We start from the raw sequence: 17,894 nt of genomic DNA on the forward strand, positions 1-17,894 counted from the left end.
CGTTCATATAAATATTGACGAAGTTCTAAGAGTGGTTTTGATGGTAATGAGAAAAAAAAATTCGTCGAAAAATTTGGTTCAAATTCTCTTGCTGATTTGTTTGGTGGTTCATTAGATTTTAATGAAGAAGATTTGTCTGAACCAAGCATAAATAAGAAAAAAGTTATTCCAATATCTAAACCAAATAATGTTATAAAGAACGTAGAAGATGAAAAATTGCAACCAATTCAGACAAATAATGATAATAAATCAAATATTATACAAAAAAGTAAATCGATAAAAACACCGGATTTAATTGATACAACAGTTCCTAAATCAACCGAGAAAGTCATCGAATTGACAACAGAAACGCCTTTAAATGATAATGATGTATTGAATCCTTTAGGGGAATACAATAAATTAGGAGGATTTACAATGGAGGATGCTGCTTTGGAAATAATAAAAGATGAAACCCCTTCTTCGACATTGAATTATAATAGCATGAAGGACCATGATGACAGTCTCCAAGTAACAAACCAGCCTATGTTAATGAAACCAAATACAGTGAACCCTAATACAGAACACAATGAAGACGTTCATATAAATATTGACGAAGTTCCTAAGAGTGGTTTTGATGGTAATGAGAAAAAAAAATTCGTCGAAAAATTTGGTTCAAATTCTCTTGCTGATTTGTTTGGTGGTTCATTAGATTTTAATGAAGAAGATTTGTCTGAACCAAGCATAAATAAGAAAAAAGTTATTCCAATATCTAAACCAAATAATGTTATAAAGAACGTAGAAGATGAAAAATTGCAACCAATTCAGACAAATAATGATAATAAATCAAATATTATACAAAAAAGTAAATCGATAAAAACACCGGATTTAATTGATACAACAGTTCCTAAATCAACCGAGAAAGTCGTCGAATTGACAACAGAAACGCCTTTAAATGATAATGATGTATTGAATCCTTTAGGGGAATACAATAAATTAGGAGGATTTACAATGGAGGATGCTGCTTTGGAAATAATAAAAGATGAAACCCCTTCTTCGACATTGAATTATAATAGCAAAAAGGATAACGATGACAATTTCCAGAAAATAAATGAACCTAAATTTATTTATCCAGTTACAGAAGAATCTTATACAAAATACAATGTAGGGGATGTAACAAAATTTAAGACATATACACCTAGTACCACAACAAATAATGAAGAAATTCCAAAGAATTTGTCTGGTAGTCATGGAAATATAATGTTAGACGATAATATTAATTCAAATCCAATTGACAATTTCTTTGGTAGCTCCATAAGTTTCGATAAAATAAAGTTGCCACAACCAGGGTATAAAGATAAAGATGTTATTACAAAACCAGGTAACATTTTACCAAATTTAGATGATGTTACATTGATAACAACACTTACAGATGATGATATTAAACCTAATAGTCTACAAAAAAATAAATTCATTAAAAAGTTGAATCCTGTGTCAAATACAGATTCAATAATGTTTGATTTGATAGAGCCTACTACGCAAATTAATTATGATATATTAAAGAACGACAATAATTTACCTTTGTCAAAATTACCTTCAAATGTAATCGACAAACATTCATCGAATTCAAATACAATACATAAGTATAATAATAATTTATTGGAAAACGATAAAGATGTTACTTTTAATCGTAGTTTGATTACTAACCCTTGTGTTGAATACAATTCCAAAGATTTATCTTCGTTGGAGGATGATGATCGATATGGTTATATGTTACCTAAGTTTAGCACAAAATATAGTGAAGGAGGTGAATCAAATTATAATTTATGGGAAACGATTCCGCCCAAAAAAAACGATGATGTCAGTTCAGATAAAGGATATGATAATCTTATTAATGATTTTAATCAATCTTCCGATTTTACTACTAAAAATAACAAAATTTCTTCTCATACTCTTAATGAAAATAGTATTGTGACTGGAACTGAAAGTGTCAAAAACAATAATTATAATATTGATAAAGTCAATACCGATATTCATAATAAACAGTACGATGATTTAATTAAAAAAATGTCTGAACAGTTGTTTAAAAAAATCGATAATATTGATGATAAACTTGCTAAATTAGATAAAGTATCTCATAATAGTTCTTATGTGAGAGAAATTGGTAATATAGGATCTCATGAACCAACTATGAACAATGTTTTACTATCAAATGGTATCCCTATTAGTAAACCAGAAAAAGTTATTAATATAGAAGATTCTTATTCAAAAACAACTAAACCTTCTAGTCTTGAAATAAATACAAGTAATAAAAGTGATGATGAAAATGAAATCAACAAAAATGAATCTCCAAAAGCAAAGAAACATAAAAATAAAAAACATAAAAGACATGGCAACAAGAAAAAAGATGAGAAAAATAATACAAGTAATGATGATGACGGTGAAGACGATGATGATGATGATGATGACAATTATGATGGCAATCGTAAGAATAATAAACGTCATAAGCATAAAGATAAACATAATGATGATGATGGCAAGCATAAAAAGAATAAACGTCATAAGAATAAAGATTTAAATAAAGATGATGACAAGCATAAAAAGAATAAACGTCATAAGAATAAAGATTTAAATAATGATGACGATGGCAAGCATAAACAGAATAAACGTCATAAGAATAAAGATATAAATAATGATGATGGTGGCAAGCATAAAAAGAATAAACGTCATAAAAATAAAGATTTAAATGATAATGATAATGGAAAGCATAAAAAGAATAATGGTCATAAGAAAAATAAAACAATTGACGATGATAATGATAATGGTGGGCATAGAAAGAAAAGTCATAAAAAAACATATAATAAAGTTGATGATGATATTGTAAGTAAGCATAAAAAGCATAAAAGTAATAAAAAAAAAGATAGAAATTATAATGATGTCGAATTATTACAAAGTAAAATAACTGATAATAAAAAGAAGAAAAAGATAAAAGAAAACGTATATTCAACCGAGGAAAGTAACGATGTTAACTATAGTTCTAGCATTCAAATAAACAGTGAAAATAGTGATTCTGTAAAAAGATTAAAAACGACAAGTAGTAAATCAAAAATTTCTAAAAAAACTAATTCAACTAAAAGCAAAAAATCTCCGCCTAAAAAGAAGTCAAAATATGTAAAACATTCCAAAACTATAAAGTATAAAAATAAAGAGATTCCTGTAGATGTCAGTGATGAAGATACAAGTTCAAATGAAAATAATTATAATTCAGAAAAAACTTATATAAAATATATTAGTAATAATAAACAAAATAATGTACCAAAGGATAAAAAGCATAAACATAAGAAGCATAATAAACATTCAAAAACTAGTAAAACTTATATATATAAAAAAATCCCCGGAGATAATGATTCAGATGAAAATGGTGTTAATTTAGAAGAAACCTATAATATAAACATTATTAGTGATGATGATGCGCTGAGACAAAAAAAGCATAGACATAAAAAAAAGAAGAATTTTGATATTAATATTGTTAAAGACACTGACACTGACACTGACACTCAAGTTCTTAATAACGATAAAAAACCGGTGAGATTCGTTTTTTAATTTCGATGGGACTGTTTCTTTTGTTTACCTATTAAAAACTTTCTAATGAGATATAAAAATAAAAATTAACCATGTTTTTTTTTCAGCAAACTGGATATCAATTTTACCTACTTTCTCCTCAATATCGATATGCTACGTTAAACCCATTTGCAAGACTTTTTTAACTAACTCATACTTAGGATAATATTATTTGATAACAACTTGTAAAAAACCATGTTATAATTGTTCCGTGAAATCTGTTTTTAACTCAGGTAAATTATATTTAACATACTTGTTAGACATAAGTTATATTATTTATATCGTCATATTATCCGGTTTACGTTATGCAGAAATTGTAGGATAGTAAAAATATTAACTGTTGATGCAACTATAGGATCTAAATTCTAGGAAACTTATAGCCTTAACAAAAATTATTATACACGATTTCTCAACAAGCATTAAAAACTAAAAAAAAAAAAAAATCAGATTAAAACACCACTTCTCGTTGAAATGTTTGAACAGAATTTTAAAACTGTCTTTAAGACAGTATTTTCAAAATAAAATTATTCAAAAAAAAATACGATCAAGATAGTGTAATGATACACATCACATTTAGTGTATTTTAATTTTATCACTCAATAATTATAATAATATATAATTATAATAATTGTACCTCTCTTTTAATTGTAACTCTTTCTAATTATTAGTATTTTTTGAAACTATCATTCTAAATTAAGAATAAGAAAAATTTTAAGTACTTTTTTAGTTTAGTTAGGTAATCTTTATTTTTTGTAAATTAATATGCCTAGTACAATCTGTAAAAATGTATTTACAATTATAATAATACACGCTAAAATAAAATAATATGAGTTACATAAAAAAAAATACTCATCTGGCGGTTACGCTATAATCTTAAAATTTAAATATTTTTCTTGTTAATTAAAAGTGAGATAACTAATTGATAAATTATAAAACCAATTTATAGTATCTCTCTCTCTCTCTCTCTATCAAGCTTTTTATCAATATGGGCATATGGCAATAGTTTAGGGATGTACTTATGAAAACGTCTTAATAAGAATATTGTAAACAGATCAACGATAGTATATTATAAAGAATTTGTTGACTGTTACATTTCCTGTTGAATTACCCGATAATCAATTTGCTATTATGTAAACAGTTAAAACATAATCTATCAATTACAATAATAATATACATAATATACATGTACCTATCAAAAGCATAACAGAACATTATGATACTTCAATAGGCAGTACAAATGAAATTTTTGATCGAAAATGCATTGACTAGGTATTTAGACTCTGTTGTAATCAACTTGATTATGCTATTTAATTTAAAAAATATATTATATTTAACACCTAGCTATAAACTCGTATACTAATTTCAAAATAAGTGTCTACAATTAGTTTCTACATAAAATTTAGCTGTTAAGACAAAATGTTCTGTAAATAACAATTATAAACAGATGAAAAAAATTATTTTTCTAAAAATGTATCCACTTATACTTATAAGCCTTAAGTAGATAACTATTTTGTCAAAATTGGTTTAAAGTTGTTTTTAAGTGTTATTCTCTTTGTCCTTACATTATTGTGTAACTTAAACCTTAATAGCTGTAATATACGTAACTCTCTACTTCCAACACAAACTCTGCTTAAAAAAATGTATAAATATTATGCATGTATTTTTCTAGTAGAAATTATCTCCATCAAAAGGGACGCTGCACCCGCATGTGTTATCTCCTTCTTGCAAGTGTACAACATAGAAAAAACAGTTTCATGTGGACAAGAACCACCACTCTGGGTCTGAAACCCAAGTTAAGCAACGACATTTTCACACTAAATAGTAGAGATTTTGGACTAAGCTGCAATATCATTTTTATTATTTCTATATCAATACAAAAAAAAAAAAAAAAAAAAAAAAAAAACAAACAAAAACAAATCATTTAATGTTGAAAAACACAAAAATAACAGATTTTGAAACGATTAGAACTTTTTTCGTATTAGTGATTGATCAAAAATTAAAAACAATGTTGCACAGCCAATGTTTTCTTTTTTTGTACCATGAAAATTGTGTTGTTTAACTCGGATAACAACCCTAGTGGTTCTTAAATGCATGAAACAGTTCTTACTATATTGTACTAACATTTGTAAAATGAAGACAACACATGTGAGTGATGAAGCGTCTTAAGTCTTAAAATATAAAAAATATGTATATTTTTAATAATTATTGTATGATGTTGGTGGATGACATATTAAGTCATCCAATAAATTAAAATACATTTTAATTATTTTTTCTAGGTACCTTTTATTTTAATACTGACCAAAATACCAAATTTAAAACTGCAAATATATTATTACCAATGAACACGTATTCACATCTGGACTTCAAAAATATATAATTAATAAAATAGAAATAGAAAGATATTATAATCTTATTGTTTATGATTTAAATTAAATTAGCTAACTTGTACTAGATTATTTCCCAATATATTCTTGCTATATTATTAAAACTTGTATAATTTATTTAAAAAATATTAATATACTGTTTAGTAATTTAAATAAAACATATTTAAGCAAGTTACGAATATGATAATATATTATTACAATTTAAAACACACAAAAATTCCCTTAAATATCTTTTATGAATAGTTTTGAAAAACAAGTCGCGTCGCAAAATTTGTCTATGATGAGAGGGGTTACCATATAATAAATATATATATATATATATATAATGTTATTATTATAATATTACCTATATTAAATGTAATATTTCATAAAAAAAATCATTATACATGTTTTACTTATGGGGGGTAAACCTCTAACCTCCCCCCCATCGGTACGCCACTATAATAAACGTAAATTTTTGCTGTATGCAATGCAGTAACGAGTGTGTATGACGTTCTCTTAAAAGGTTAGGCGTAATATTAAAATTAATTAATTTACACTAATAAGTATCCAACTAATAATTATTATTAAAGTAACTCATTAAATCTTATTTTCATTTATAATTAATATTAATATGAAAAAAAACAACAATTAAATATTGAAATTACAAATTATAGTCTTTATAATGACTTCTATATACATTTTTCATCATGTAAGATTAGTTATTTTGTTACCAATCAAAATATAAAATAAATCAAGTAGTTAACTCGAGAGCTAAATAAATAGATAACGATATCCATCATATAGCTCGTTCATGATAACACACTAGTGGCCTCTCGTAATTTAGGCTGACTTATACATAATATAAATATATAATACTAAAATTCTGGATAAGCTTTGAATGGCGGTTATACGTCATTGACGAATAAAAGTTTAAAAAAACTTTTATTATAACAATACCGTGACTTTAATTAAGCACAGTAAAAAAACGTGTGATATTGTGACCCGTTACGTGTCAATAGTACATAATAAAAATTAAAAACACTAGAGTAATAATAAATAATAATAATAATAATTAATGACGATAAACATATAGGTATATAACATAATATTAATACTTATTAGTTATTATATATTATTATAATAGGTATAGTTGTAGTGTGCCAAACTCTGTATAATTATCGTTATAAAATGAAACACTTGACTGTAGATTTCTTGTATTATTAATCAATTAATAATGATGGACGTGATGGGTTTGTACAACGTGATAATAACAATATAATAAAAATAATATATGTATGGACGATATGGAAACTATATAACAATAAACGCAGCAATACTTATATAAAACAGGTGTAGGTAATGTAGGTTTTTGGGATGAGGTGTTATTTTTTTTTTTATTTTTTTTTTTTTATATTGTCCCATAAACACATTATATAATAGTAGGTAGGTATACATATAAATAGGTAATAATTAATAACAGTGGAGATCGGCGCTACTGATACCGCGGATACCGTTTGTTGGTGGATAAATAGGTACGTTAGAATATAATAATAATATGTTTACCGTTCGTACAATATCATCTATCCTTACCGCTACAGCAATTGCAGCACAACACGACGAAACCGGCAATGAGCAAACCGAACAGCACCATGTAATAGTATTTTGTAAAGGCCGTCGACGGTGACGAGGACGAAGTGGTAGTTGCTGCCAAGGCTGCAGCCGAGGAATGGAACGAACGGCTACCGACGAACGTCTGTCTGCCATCCGTGGAGGTGGCTGTTACCACGATCCCGTAGGTTTTGCCACCGGCTAGCTCTACCACTATATAAGATACGATAAATAAATATTATATTATTAAATGCGCATAAAAGGCGATGAGGATTGAACTTTGTCTCATAAAATATCTAATATTCAAATGCACCAGAAAAAGTTTTAAGTTTCAGTAGTTTCACGATATTGTTCTTATTTTATAACTTATATAGCTGATATTAATTCATTTAATACATTGAACGGATGGAAACCCTTTAGACACTTACATAATAATCGAATAAAATTGATAATAGTCATACGAGGAACAGACAAATATAACTTAACAGCGATTAAGTTATAGCTTTACAAAAGCACCGCTATACTGGAACTAATAGATTTACAATATTTGATAGAAATAAAAAACAATTTTAACATAAAAAAAAAGATTGCATAAATATTAATTTATACATTTATAATTCTTCTCGACATCAATATAACTTAAATTTATCACAGTTAGAATCAAATAGGTCTGTTAATAATGAAAACCAAAAGGAAAAAAATCTGCACCACACACATTGGTTTTAGAAAATTATGAGGGAATTTTGAATCCCATAAGGCTAGTAAATCTGTGCGATCAATGTGACAATTTAATAAATAATATATAAATAAAATTTCAAAAACGAATTTTCTCTATATTTGAACTTTAAACGCTATAATAAACAAAAATTGTGCCTTTATTGTATTCTTATAATTTTTGAAACACTATAAGACTAACTTGTGGGAAACTATTTGTATTAAATCTTAAAACTTAAAGTATTTTTACTTAGCCAAAAAAAAAAAAATATTTTAATCGATATTCATAAAAAAAAAAAATAAACAAAAACGAATATTTAAAATGCCTATAAATAGCCTTAAAATAAGCGAACTATTTTGAAAATTAAATGATGTAAAAAAATGCCAACTTAAATAACTGGTGAGGTTTTCAAGTATCTATGACTTATACTTTTTGTAGAATAACAAATATTTAAAATCATTTGAGAATAAATCGTTATCGTTACGCGGTTCCGTAAAAATTTTAAATTCAGATGCTCATAACATTTTTCCTATATAATGACGCTTCGAGTTTTCTCTAGTTATTTAAAGAAAAATTATGGAAAACTTAGTATTGAATTTTTTAAACTTCGACATAAATACTATTTTTTTTAACTACAATCAGAACAACTTACAAGAAATCTAATATTAAATTTTCAAGTTTTTTTTTGAAAAAAAGACATTTCGTTTTATCGACATTTCAAAAAAAAAATAAAAATACTTAATAAAATCAAAAGTTTCAGTTGCCTAAAAATAATTTAAAAACGCCATAATGTTTTAAAAATTTATCTGTATATTTTTTTTTTACATGTTTGAATCGGAATTGGGGGGTGGCACTGAATTAAATCATTTTGCCTCCCCCCCAATCGCATCGTTTATTTATCAAAAGAAACAATTTTAACATATTAATATTTAATATTAACATTTAATAAGAGGTCCCCTCTACTTTGGTCTTCGACTTACAGAATAAAACTTATAATAATAATAATTTTTTTCTATTCTTGTTGGTTTTTTTGTTTGTTCCTCTCGTCTTGTTTTTTATCCATCACGTGGTTGATGAACTCGTCGATTTGGTTGTACCATTCCTTCCTTTGGATCATCAGGTCTAATAAGTTCTCCGGTTCGATGTCTATTCTTATCATTGTCTCCACGTTGTATCTCTCTCTGTGCCAACGGTCACATCGAAGATGGTATGTTCCGCGTCATCATGCTCGCCACAGTACCAGCATCCAATACTTTGTATCTTTCCATACTTATGCAAGTACGCAGTGAAGCACCCGTGGCCACTCAGGACCTAGATAAGGTTGTAATTTACCTCATCATGTTTCCTATTTCTCCATTTCTCGATGTTTTTAAGAGTTTAAAGGTCCATCTGCCCTTCGTTGACGCTTCCCATTTAAATTGCCATCATTGTTCAAGGCTTGTTCTCAGTTCCTCTATCGGCTCTTCTCTGTTCTGATCGTTGTCCCATATTTCTTGTTTTTTGGATTTGTATTGTATTTCCCTCTCTTACGCCATTAATTCGATTGGTGGTATGTCCGTTATCACCTGTACAGCCTCTGTCGAGACCGTGCAGTATGCCATAAATACTCTCAACGCCATTCTTCTTTGCACTTTAGTTAGTTCTTTTTTGCCTCTTGTAGTCATCTCGCTTGCCCAAATCGGGGCTCCATATAACAACAGTGAGTGAACTACGTTAGCTAGTAATCTTCTCCTTTTCGGTTTGGTGGCACTGATGTTTGGTAGTATTCTTCCGATTCTATAGACCTATATTAGCTTATTTATGGGTCTATCACAATCATTAATAAAATTAACATAGTGATAGATTATATGCAATAAGCCGGTAAGTACTCAAGTCTCACGTCAACGGACGACGACGTACTTAATAATTATATGTAGATATATTCAATAATAATTGATTTACCACATTTATATAAATTTATTTGTTTTATTTTCACTATAGTCGTTTTACATGAAAAATAATAAATTTAATAATGTCATGCAATTTGCATAGTGTCACCGTGGAAACGAGGCTTTATAGAAATATTCTGATTTTTGAGTTTTCAATAAAAATGTTATTTTTTACAACAATAAAATTACTTTTATTTATTTATTTATTTTTTGTTATCACACCATTCATGATTATTTTTTTGTGGAACATATATTCTCGGAACAAGTGTTTATGGAAAAAATATAATGTGGAACAAATATTATGATGGAATAAAAGATAGGGTAATTTAAATATATTATTATGTTGTTCCACAAATAATTTGTTCCAATTACTATTTGATCCGCAACATATTTGTTCCAATTACTATTTGTTCCACAAACTACTTGTTCCAAAGGTGGAACAAATAGTAATTGGAACAAATAATACAGGCCTATTGTGATCATGTGATGTTATTTCATAATTTGTTATTGTTTAAATTGTTTAATGTACAAACAAGTCTCGTCCTGACCTGACTCCTAAAGTCCTAACTTCCTGAGCCAGTGAACATTGAACTTGAGCACTGTAAGCACATGTTAAATATTTAACGGAAAACTTCTAAATAGTAAATAATATCAAATTGCCAAAACCGGGTACAATCAAGTCATGATAACAGTAAAATCATTTGCTACCTACTTGTAAACCATATTTGCGACATTCTGTATCGTAATAATTCTATAGGCGACTTATTTTCACCGATGACAGTAATTTGAATACTTCAAATCATCTCGTCTTCTCACATGTGAATATCCTTTCGTCAGTATAATATTAATAATATGGAAGACGATTATTATTTATTTATATTCATTAATTTCGTCTCCGCTACCGATACAGCAATAGACTTTCAAATATTTCAAAATCAAACTACCTAACTTAATCTTACTACAAAGTATTCCAACTACAAGTTAAAAGTTATAAATAGTTTACCATTCGTTCAGAGTAAGTACTTAACTACTAAGCACTATTAATTAAAGCTAGTGTTGTGTTGTGGAGTCACACGTTATTATACTTACCCACAATTATTTACAATTTTGCACGTAGTCGGTTATATAATATACCTAGTTAAACGTTAGTATAGGTACTTAGGGTCGCCAGATTTAAAAATCACTAAACTAGGACATCATATTATTAAATTAAATAACCTTTTTAGTACCTATAGTTTAGTCTATAGTATAATGAATTGGAATAATAAATATCTGTTATTTTATTTGAAATTAATAAACCAATACAATTCTTTTTACATAAACTACATTTCATTTACATTTATTAGTTATAAGCTAATTTTGATATTTTTCTGTAGAATGGACTTTTTTCAATACAGGTATATTATTCTTATTTTTTTCATAAAATTCATTATGAGTTAGACCATAATATTTATATTAAATATTATGTATAATATTATTCCATATTTCGTTATTAAATAATACAATATTAAGCTTATTTTTGCTCTGCTTTCATTAACCAAGACAATGCTTCATATTTTATGACCACTCATGAAATAGACATAGTTAATTTATTGTTATTATTTCAAGGAGTTAAAAATTAATTCGACTTAAGTATTTTTCGAGTTATAAATATTGCATTGAGTGTGTAGGAATTCTCTAGGAATAAAAAAAAAATTGAGTTATTGAGACTACTGTATCACTTATTAAGACATTAAATAATGTAGCACCGTAGCGGAATAACATTTTATTGTGTATAGTAAGTATAAACTGACAGATTTATCCAAACTAAGTATGAATATTTCATTTTTTTTGCTTTTACATTGATATATCTAATCAAAAATTTAATGGTTAGGTACGAAAAAAATTGACAAGCATTTGAATTTCATGTTTGCCAGTATTTTTATAAGATCAAGTGAATAATTCTAATATAAATGTATAATGTATACTATGTGTTCTCTGTACTTCCAGTTCATCACAAAACATTTTAATTGTATTTAGGTATTTAAGTACATTTGACCATAGATTAAATATTCTAAACTGGAAATTTTTTACAATTATACTGTTCCTAAGCCAAATAAAACTCACAACTTGCTAATTGTCAAACACAAAGTGTCAAGTGAACCAAATATATTAAATAGCTTACTATGCACACAAAAATTTATCAAAAATAAATATAAGTTGTGTGACGTTTTAATAATATATATGTGTGTGAGTGTGTGTTTTTGTATACATATGAATATAAAACCATCAATAATACTGATTAGATTACAGTTTATCAGGAGTATTGTATAATTCAAATGTGTTCTTAAACATAGTCAGATTAAAAAAAAAAATAGTTAAGTAGGTATAATATTTATAATTTATAAAAAAATTATAAAAAAAATTAATTTAATCAATCATAATATTAAAATGTTACCAAACTGCTGCAATTAATTTGACTTAATTTAGTTTACTATTAATTAATTACTCATACATTGGAATAAAACCTACCTTCACTTTATGCATTATGTGTTATGCCGGTATGTTATTGTTTTAACAATTACTCAAAACAAATTTAAAAATACTAAAAATTACAATAATGAATAAGAAATGTTGATGTATGTTATATATATTATATAACAGTATTTGCATGTTAAGATAATTTAACTACCCTTCTCATCTTTCTATTATTTAATAAATTGTTTAAAATATAATTTAATTAAAATACTTGTATATTAATTATAGATTTATATTTTGTGATATATTATCTACTTAAAATTAAAACAACTAAAAATAATCACCATGATATTTTTGTTTTTTTATAGACTTCCAAAAATTATGATTTTCATCATTGAAATGTTAAATTAAAAATATTTATGAACATGGATAACGAGTCGTTGAGTATTGATAATTCAACTTTATTAAGAGATTTCAATGAAACTCAACCTAATCAAGAGTGGTCTCCTTTCATATGTTATGGACCTTCACATTTGCCCACGTTTAAAGTTTCGCTATATTTAAACGGAAATCGGTTTGATGGTCATGGCTCTTCAAAAAAAAGAGCTAAAATAAATGCAATAATGCAATACAAATCATTCACCATGAATTGTAATGCTGATTCTGAGACCAATAATACTATAGAAAGTGATAAATCGACACTCAAAAGAAAATGTACTTTCTTGATGGAAAACTCACTACCAAAAACAATTGCATTAGAATCTCAAGTTGCTATACATCAAACGACAGAAACACCGGTTTCTAAAAGAAATTATACAGACAATTTGATTGAATACCCACCATCAAAAAATCTTGCAATTGAACCTCAAGTTGCTATAAATCAAACATCAGCAATATCCATGCTACATGAAATATTTTCAGGACAAACCTTGACATATGAACACGAACAGTCCCATGGTCTATTGGAAACAATTAGTGTCATTGTTTCTGGTAATAAATATATAGGTTATGGGAAAAATAAAAAAGAAGCAAAAGAAATAGCATGTCGTAATGCTTTAAAATCCTTGAGCGAAGTACTATCAATAGATAATCTTAAGTACAAAAACCAATTAGAAATGTTTCTTACCGATTATGGTGATTCCAAAATTATTGATTATTTTGCTGGAATCACAGATAAAATATATCAAAAATTAAAATTTACTGAAAATAAATTTAAAGAATACTCAGTTATAGCTAGTATTATCAAAGTAAATGAATTATTAACTAATGATGAATTATGAATTATTTTTCATGTATTGATATACCTATTGTTTGTTTATATAGATGACCAAAGAAGATTTGAACTCAGCGCAAGTTATTTGTTTGGCTACTGGTACAAAATGTTTATCTGGTAACTATTTGAGCCTAAGTGGTGAATCTTTACATGATTGCCATGCAGAAATATTGACCCGTAGATGTCTAATGAAATACTTTTATAAAGAACTAATGGAATCGGTGAAAGGATATCCTTCTATATTTATCTCAGATAGTAACAAATCTAAGTTCAAATTAGCAAAAGATATTACATTTCATTTATATATAAACACTGCTCCTTGTGGTGAAGGTAGAGTTTATAGCTTTTCTGACACAGAACACCAGTTAAATCGATTAAGCCGTGGTTTGCTTCGATCAAAAATAGAAAATGGTGCAGGCACTGTATCTGTATTTGGTCGAGAATTTCAAACATATGATGGAGTTGCTCAGGGTGAACGTCTTGTTACTATGTCATGTTCAGACAAACTAACATGTTGGAATGTACTTGGACTTCAAGGTAATTTATTATCAAATTTTGTGGAACCTATTTATTTAGAATCAATATCGATTGGAAGTATGTTCAATTTACATCATATGAAGCGAACAATTTATGGTCGTATTGAAAACAGTATTAATCGATTACCACAAAATTATAAGTGAGTACTTAACTTTTCTTATTTTAAATCTCTATTTTATAATTATTTTCTACTTATAGAGTACATAAACCTAAACTCCGTGGTTATAGTATACTTCCCCGTCGATCTACTACACAATCATCTTACTGCACGAATTGGATTGTAAGTGAAGGAATCGAAATTATTAAAGGAAGTATAGGTAGAACAATTGAAAACAAATTGTCCCGAGTATGTAAAACTTCATTGGCTAATGAATATATTAAATTGTGTAGTGCTACTAATAATTTATTAACTCTTATTGAAAATGAAAATAATGTATTTTATGATTCATTAAAAAATAAAAACGAGAATTATGTAGCTGCTAAAAATGAATTATTATCAACATTTAAGTCATTAAATTTTGGGACTTGGGTACATAAGCCTGAAGAACTTAAAAGCTTTGAATTACATGTTGGTAAGAAAACTGATAATATTACATATAATAGTAACAATCAGGACTGTGAATCTTAAAGGTATTAAAATATGTATAAAAATATGTAAAAATAAAATAAAAAAAAAATTAAAAAAAAATTAAAAAAAAAAAAATAATAATAATAATAATAATATAAATTCTTAAAATGATTTTGACCATTTAACTACTTTTTTTTTAAATAAAATAAAATATGTATAAATTTTTTTGTTATTTATAAATGTAAATATTTATGTATATATAAATAATATATAAAAAAAAAAAAAAAAAAAAAATAATAATAATATAAATTCTTAACATGATTTTGACCATTTAACTACTGAATTTATTAGCTAAATTTAAAGTTTATATTTTTTTTTTATATATATTATTTATATATACATAAATATTTGAGTATATTTCATATTATTCATGTTATTTTTCATATTTCATTATATTTTTTATAATGAATTTCTGTATTTTAATATTTATAGTGTGATAAAAACTAATAATGATATATTTGTCAAATTTGTTTATCTTTTTTATAGCATGCAAACTTTATACAAAAAATAAACATTCAAAATGTATCATAAATTATGTATTAAAGCCATTATTTAAAATAGTCTTATTACTTTTTAAAAAAACTGATTTGTATTCCTCTAAACTCTAAAATTATAACTTTGAATGTTTTTGGGCTATTTTTTAGATTCTGAACGGAGTGAAGAATGTATTAATTTTACAATGATGTATGTTTTTTTTTTTTTGTGTCTGTGTACAGCATAACTAGTCGAAATAATGCTCCAACTTCAAACTATGGGGGTGGTTTCCGATGTAAAAGTGAATATCCTTGGTGCATTATAAAGGTAAAAAGTTAACATTTTCCAACAGTTTTCAAAAAAATCGAGAAAAATAAAAAAAATTGACGGAAAAACAGCAATTTTTACGCAAAACCAGTTTTCGACCAAATCGATTTTTTTTTATGGTTGTAATTCAAAAACTAATCACTGAAAAAAACCAAATGTTAATGTCAGTGGTATCTGTATATATAGTTAAATTTTCAAAAAATTTTGACTTTTTTTGAGTTATTTATAGACCACTGAAATTTTCGATTTTTTTGAGAAATTTTTTTTAAAGTGTCAATAAAAAATTTTTGGACGACCAAAAAGTTTTGAAAATTTAATACAAGGTTTCTTATGAGTTGTTTTTATTGTAGCTAAAAAAAATTAAAAATCGTTTGTCACAATTTTTTTTTATAAGCGTTTATAATTCAAATTTTTACGAAATCTGTCGAAAACGCGAAAATTTGTAAGTAATTTTGAAGTTGAAAAATCATAAAATTATTTGTGTTCACTGTTCATAACTAAGGATTAAAATTATAACACTAAGTTTTCCATAAGTTTTCCTTCAAATAGCTATAGATAAAACTCATAACATCATTAAAGGAAAAATTTTATGTGCGTTTGAATTTTAAATTTTTACGAAATAGCGTAACGACAACGATTTATCCTTTTATGTATCTTTATTTTTATTTATTTTTATTTAACGATTTTAAATATTTGTTATTATTCAAAAAGTATAAGTCGTAGATACTTGAAAATTTTACCAGTTATTTAGATTGGCATTTTCTTTACATGATTTAATTTTCAAAATATTTTGAGTTTTTTGAGCTATTTATAGACAACTGAGATTTTCAACTTTTCTGAAAATTTTTTTTTGAAGTGTCGCGGTCGATAAAATTTTTTTGGCCCTATCAAAATACCTTAAAATTTTATACAAAGTTCCTCATATGTTATTCTTATAGTGATTAAAAAATTATTAGAATACATTGGCACAATTTTTTTTTATTGGCATTTGAAGTTCAAATTTTGACAAAAATTCGTCAAAATTATGAATATTTGCAAATTATTTTGTAGGTATAATTCATAAAAATGTTTGTACAGGTAGCTAAGAGTTGAAAATTTAATACAAGATTTTTCATAAGTTTAGCTTACAATAATTATAAAAGAACTTAAATGTTGGTGTATTCAGGCCATTAAAACATAAACCACCTTTTTCACCAACCACTGGAAATTATATCCTAGGCTGACAAATCATCTTCGTTCAGAATCGTTTTTCGTATACAATGATACCTATCATTGCATTCAAATTTAATCTACCCTAGTCCGAGGTCAACCCCGCCCCCTAATGTACAGCAGAACGGTACCCACTTGCCCGCTTTTTTTTATTATTATTCATTCATGTAACATCCACAACTCTGAACTGAATAAAAACAGATAAGTTGGTGAGTGTGAGATAGATATCACCATCAAAAACTTTGTAAGTACGATAAAGGTCAATAAATAGACACCAAATCCATATTAAATAAATATTGAATCATTTTGCAAGAAATAAAATTATGAAATTTTGTATAGTATTAATGTTTAAAATTATTTGTAAACCTGTGATATTTTTTTCAAATATAATCATTATTTTATTAAATCCTAGCTTTTTTAAAATTTATTATTACAAAAAAAAATGTGTCAAGTTTGTATGAGTTAGTTCATTGAAACATCATGCATAATGGCATAATGTATTACCAGTGGCGTAAATTAACTTTAATTTTTAGTGTTGCAAAGAAATATTTTTTTACTAACTTCGTTTGAAAATTTCCACCCAATTAACATTTTATTTTTATTTTTTGTATGTTAAATTAATAAATAAGTATTAAATTATTTTAATAGTAAAAACTTTACTATTATACCTATAACATTAAAAAAAATATATTACAAATAATTTTTTATTTTTAACCTAGTTGACGTCCTATTTTAAAACATTGCATTAAATTTATAAATTACTAATAGAAAATTT

The 17,894-nt window shown here is 26.2% G+C and overlaps 3 protein-coding genes across 5 annotated transcripts in view; 2 read left to right on the plus strand and 1 right to left on the minus strand.

Moving 5' to 3' along the window:
* Positions 1-7,442, plus strand: part of LOC114120273 (protein PFC0760c-like) — a 20,881-nt gene extending 13,439 nt beyond the window's left edge. The window contains exons 10-12 of the mRNA XM_050197767.1: positions 24-3,561; positions 3,666-3,830; positions 5,874-7,442. Of these exons, the coding sequence (XP_050053724.1) occupies positions 24-3,561; positions 3,666-3,743 (3,616 nt within the window). The 3' untranslated portion in view covers positions 3,744-3,830; positions 5,874-7,442. The remainder of the gene's footprint in view (positions 1-23; positions 3,562-3,665; positions 3,831-5,873) is intronic.
* Positions 7,006-17,894, minus strand: part of LOC114125623 (protein borderless) — a 26,538-nt gene continuing 15,649 nt past the window's right edge. Inside the window, exon 9 of one of the 2 annotated variants that reach the window (XM_050197368.1) lies at positions 7,006-7,784. In XM_050197368.1, coding sequence (XP_050053325.1) covers positions 7,540-7,784 — 245 coding nt within the window. In that variant the 3' untranslated portion in view covers positions 7,006-7,539. The remainder of the gene's footprint in view (positions 7,785-17,894) is intronic. The other variant, XM_050197369.1, reaches the window with a different exon arrangement.
* LOC126548839 (double-stranded RNA-specific editase Adar-like) lies at positions 10,754-15,124 on the plus strand. 2 transcript variants are annotated; one of them, XM_050197371.1, is made up of 4 exons: positions 10,754-11,229; positions 13,040-13,918; positions 13,995-14,620; positions 14,680-15,124. In XM_050197371.1, exons 2-4 carry the CDS (start codon positions 13,091-13,093, stop codon positions 15,107-15,109), a joined length of 1,884 nt encoding a protein of 627 aa, XP_050053328.1. In that variant the 5' UTR covers positions 10,754-11,229; positions 13,040-13,090; the 3' UTR covers positions 15,110-15,124. The 2 variants fall into 2 exon arrangements, with proteins under 2 accessions (XP_050053328.1, XP_050053329.1); XM_050197372.1 differs by lacking the exon at positions 10,754-11,229 and adding an exon at positions 12,615-12,754.

Source organism: Aphis gossypii, chromosome 1 (assembly GCF_020184175.1).
Source record: "Aphis gossypii isolate Hap1 chromosome 1, ASM2018417v2, whole genome shotgun sequence".
In the NCBI taxonomy this organism is placed as follows: domain Eukaryota; kingdom Metazoa; phylum Arthropoda; class Insecta; order Hemiptera; family Aphididae; genus Aphis; species Aphis gossypii.

Coding starts and splice junctions, on each gene's coding strand:
- LOC126548839 (XM_050197371.1), top strand. CDS start 13,091: ATGAACATGGATAACGAGTCGTTGAGTATTGATAATTCAACTTTATTA. Junction 13,919..13,994: donor TTATAGCTAGTATTATCAAA/GTAAATGAATTA, acceptor TTGTTTATATAG/ATGACCAAAGAAGATTTGAA. Junction 14,621..14,679: donor CGATTACCACAAAATTATAA/GTGAGTACTTAA, acceptor TTCTACTTATAG/AGTACATAAACCTAAACTCC.